The sequence below is a fragment of the Chenopodium album genome, chromosome 15, assembly GCF_948465745.1.
Source record: "Chenopodium album chromosome 15, dcCheAlbu1.1, whole genome shotgun sequence".
NCBI lineage: Eukaryota > Viridiplantae > Streptophyta > Magnoliopsida > Caryophyllales > Amaranthaceae > Chenopodium > Chenopodium album.
The window spans coordinates 47,824,018-47,829,128 of record NC_137848.1 but is presented as its reverse complement, the minus strand read 5'-3'; the positions used below and the strand labels follow the sequence as shown (position 1 = coordinate 47,829,128).

The window sequence follows — 5,111 nt, the reverse complement described above, 5'->3', positions numbered from 1 at the left end:
ATGAAACTAACCGTTGTTTTAGTTAGTACGGACTATATAAAGACGGTCCAACATTGAACATACGTTTCAACAACTTCATATTACATAATTCTTCCAAACTCAGAAATGTAGAGAGAGAAAATCAAATAAATAAATACAAAATTTAAAGAGAGAAATATAACAAAGGGAAGAAATTAAAGAAAAACATCATCTAAGAAAAGCTTCCTTGCAAATCTCATGAACTGTGGTGTCGTCTTGGGTTTCTACTGCTGGGGTTGGGAGTTCTTAACTGCCCTTCTTCTTTTCTCAACCCTTTTTTATTCTTCTTTTTAATCTTTTTTTTTTTTCTTCCTTTTTTTCAAATTAATTTCTAAGATTTTTATTTCTTTTATAACATAAAAAAGGGTTAAGAAAATTAGTACTATTTTTTTTTTAAAAAGCACAAAAACATACAAGAAAAAAAAAAGGATTTTAATGGAAGGTGTTTGTGAGAAGGGGTTGTTTGAGTATGGAATAATAAGGAAATCAAATCCACCACCCTTTTTGTTGAAGACATACATGCTTGTGGATGATCCCGAGACCGACACCGTTGTATCGTGGAACGAAGGCGGTACCGCCTTCGTGGTGTGGCAGCCGGCCGAGTTTGCCCGGGACTTGCTCCCTACTTTCTTCAAGCATTGCAACTTCTCTAGCTTTGTTAGACAACTCAATACTTACGTAAGTTTTGCTAAACTACTATTGTTATAGTCAACTTTAATGGTTAATTTTAAAACATAATTTTATGTACACTTTGAGCAATTTTGTAACATTTAAAAATTGACTAGTCATATACAAGTAGTAAATATTTATTTTCTCAAAAAAAAAAAAAAAAAAAAAGTAGTAAATATTTATTAAAAAATGTCGTCTAGTCTATTGCCAAAGGTATATAAGCATACATTTAATTAGAAAAATTAATCAAAATTAGAAACATCATTTTGATTTTTAATTATGATTATGTTGATCTTAATATTGTTGTTTGTTGTTGCGGGTTTGCCAAGTTTATTTAATCATGATTAGCAAATGGGAAAAGGATTAAAGGTTAAAAGCTATTGTCAACAAGTTGATTATGATTGTAGTTGGTATTTGTCTGTTTATAACAAAGATATAAGTTAATTAATGCTTCAAGTTACGTTTACTTGGGTAATTACAATTTTATAGATTTACTTCAGGTAAACAACAATGTAAATATTTTGTATTTCATTTGCCTTGAAAAGTTTAGTAAGCGGTCACATGTACTATTTTAGGATATTGAGGCTCTGATGAGTAAAGTTCGCCATGCTATAGTACGGAGTCTTACGTAATGATTTATAAGTCATAATCTTGAATCGAACAAATGTAAAATATAATTAAATGGTTACCTAATGATACCTTACTGGACAAAATTACATTTAAATCTTATTATCAAATACTTCGTACAATACAAGTATTATAGTAATGGTTTATCTAACTTATGTAACTATTATGTAACACTTCGCTCAAAATAAAATTGATTATGAGTAGTAATTATAAAATCCATGCCCGTTTTCAAAATTATTCATAAATTATTTTACTCTGTATTAATTTTCTTTCCATATTTTAATGATTGTAATTAATATACAAATAATACAGAGTATTTGCAAATTTGTAGACATACATGCATCTCTCCTTTATAGGATGGATTAAGTTAATTCTTTTTTATTTTTTGTAATTTAAATGATTTTAGTGAAATTTAATATAGGTTGAATAATGAGAAGTTGAAGGACCCATATCATTAACATTATTGATAAGATAAATGTGGATAATTAACAATAAGCATTTAATTATTCCAAAGATAAAATAATGAGCTTAATTAATTAATCCAAGTCAAATAAAGAAAGTTTCAAGTAATTAAAAATCTCATCAACTCAATATGACTTAACACTTATTTGCTATGTTTTCGATAAAAAAACCCTTTATATGCTAAAATTCCGAGATTCATAGACTCGGATAAAGGGTATAAGAAAAATCTCCACCCGATAAACCATGACTATTAAGGACCAAACCCCTAATCTCAAGATCACAAGATAATAAACTCTATAGCTTACACTCTTGATAGATAAACAAAATTGATAAAAGAAATTTATATGCATTCGTGTATACATAGAGAGGTATGTGCACCTGAATCAGCTAGGATACGAATAATATTATCGATTTGATGTGTAAAGTACTAGTTTTGTACTATTGCTTACTAAGTAAATGGTCAATTACTGTGAATATGATGGGGCTAGATGAGTCAAACTCTCAACGAGAAATTTGGAAATTGGAAGTATCAATCATCTCTTTTTTAGCTTTGTTCTAGATTGAGCTGGAGAATGTGGAATAGCCACTCGACAATTAAATGTCACTTGAACATTCGTCTTTTTCTAATAGTCATTTTTTTTAGAGAAAAACAAAGGGAAAATTTGACGAAAAAAAAGAAGGGGTTGGTAGGTTTTGTATTCTACACGTTTTCTTTCCTTATTTTCTTAATAAGGTGTCAATTTTTTAAATTGCGGAATTGGTAACATCTTTGGAAAAATGTATACAAAAGAATAAAGTTGAAAACTTTATTTATTTTAGTTTTAAATCCATGGGCTGCCCTTCTATTGATCAAATTATGTAGTAGGTGGTGTAATACGTCAATTTTATGGTTTGAGATTCAATACTTATCAATTGTCGATATTTGATGACACTTGATCGTGTAGCATACATATGTAGCTTTCTCCTAATTGATACATTATACATTATTTCAGGTATAAGTGTGAGTAGAATTTGTCCTATATTAAAAAAGAAAGTAAAGAGCTTTCAATTTATAATCTAGGTTGCACAAGTATGGATACTGACACAGATACGAGAAAACATCTATCTCAAAATAAGGGACACGAATACGAAATGTTAAAATTCATATAATATATTTTTAAATAGAATTTGACCATATATTTGTCATTTCATTTGCTCATTAGATCATATCGTATCATATTAACAATGTGATTTATACGAAGGCACTCCTATTATTTAATAATTAACTTATATATCTTAATTTACTTAAAATTTCTCATTTTAAAAAGTTGAACAACCCATATTATAGTAGAATACGGTCCAAGACATATCGTCGTGTGTCCCACGAGAGTCGGTGTCCGACACGGGCATTGGATGAAGTGTCCATGCATCCTACTCCCTGCATTTCATAATGATGTTCCTGTTTACGTAAATCGATACAAATTTTTACCTATTTTTGACCGCAAATATCTTTAGTATTACATTAGCAAAAATTATAAAAGTTAGATATTAATAATGTACTCATCAAGACGAATCAATCTAGATCCCACATGACTATATTTGTTCTTATAGATTGAGAGAAATTTAGAAGATTCTCTCTTATTTTTAAAAAAGTCAAATATTCCAAACAAGAACATCATTGTGGAACGGAGGGAGTAGTTTATAATTCAAGCAGGTTATTCCTCCTATTGTCAATTAATTTTAAGATGAAACCTTGTTGTGGGCTTTGGTTTGTGAGCTTATCTCTCTTGTATCCTCTATTATAGTACTAATATTGGGTTATTTGTAGGGACCAATAAAATAATCGTTTTGTTTTATTGCCCTCAATTATTGCTTCAATATATGCCCTATTTTCTCTTTAATCATGCACTATTTGTTTTACTCAGCTAAAATAATACTGATAATGTATTTCCTGTTTTCATACTCAGGGGTTTAGGAAAGTGGCAACAAGCAGATGGGAGTTCTGCAACGACATGTTCCAAAGAGGCAAGAAAGAATTGATCGGCCAAATTCGACGTCGGAAAGCCTGGGCACACCGTCCACAACCACCAACAGTTGCAGCCAACCCAACAAACTCCGAAGCTGCTCCAAATAATCATGATGAAGATCAAAGATCCTCATCAACTTCATCATCCTCTGAGCTCAACATTCTAGTGGATGAAAACAAGAGACTAAAGAAGGAAAACGGGGTGCTAAGCTCAGAGCTCACAAATATGAAGAACAAGTGCAAGGAGCTACTTGACTTGGTCGCAGTCTACACAAACCGAAAGGAAGATCAAAGCCAAGGCAGCAACAGCAACAATGATGATGACGAAAACTATGAAAAACAGCCAAAGCTGTTTGGGGTAAGATTAGAAGTCCAAAGTGAAAAAGAGAGAAAGAGGAAGAGGTCAGAAGAAGTTTATGAGACGGCAAGACTTTTATTATCTCAGTCATGCAAGTAACAAGGCTGCAAATATGAATACAAGTCCATTATTAGAACTTGGTTTAATTTAGCTGTCTTAGTCTTAGAAATTTATCCTGATGAAAACTACAGTTCAGTTAATTAAAAGTATGATGATTGAACTTTAATTAGTGAAGAATTCAGTAACATAATTGTAGATAAATGTTTGTTCTAGTTCACAAGTAAACTAGAAATTATGAATAAACGTTGACATATGATATAAGTTTATCTTATTAGTCTTTCTTTCACTCTAAAAGATATGATTGTGAACTAATAAATAGAAAGGTACTTGTTCCACACTTTAGAATGTGATCAAGAGAAGGTCAATAAGTGAAATAACAATCAAATCACGCTATCGGATTTTTCAGTTGAATTTTCTGTAAAGCCCTCTTTCTTTTCAATCTAGATCATCTGTTTAAAGGATGGATTTTCTGCTTGTATGAACCAAAAATGTATTTGGACTAAGTGACTAACCCTAGCCACAAGCCATAAAGAAACATCTTTTGCAATAGAAAATGACATACTAGTATTTGTCTTCATAAGAACTATACTAAGTCGGCTGTCACTTAAGCAAGTTAAAAATGACAGTTTAATAAACATAGATTGCTGCATTTATTTTTTCTAGAAAATGTGCATACAACACTTTGTTAGCAAATAAGGTGCTAAAAGTGGGGATATTAAGCTAGATCAAAGATTATTTAGACCTATCGACCAACACCATGATTTTTTATTATTATTATTATTATTTTTTTTATCTTCCGTCAAAAAAAAAACATAAAAAAAACTGAAAAAATAAATAAAAAATTAAGAATTTAAGACTCCCGTCAAAAAAAAAAAAAAAAAAAAGAAAAAAGAATTTAAGACAGATTATGAA

General features: G+C 30.3%; 1 protein-coding gene across 1 annotated transcript; it reads left to right on the top strand.

Annotated features, from left to right (window-relative positions):
• The first annotated feature begins 411 nt into the window (after positions 1-411).
• LOC145582383 (heat stress transcription factor B-3-like) lies at positions 412-4,375 on the top strand. The gene is made up of 2 exons (XM_081639385.1): positions 412-696; positions 3,723-4,375. The coding sequence occupies exons 1-2, from the start codon at positions 454-456 to the stop codon at positions 4,236-4,238; spliced, it is 759 nt and encodes a 252-aa protein (XP_081495511.1). The 5' UTR covers positions 412-453; the 3' UTR covers positions 4,239-4,375.
• Positions 4,376-5,111: the final 736 nt, after the last annotated feature.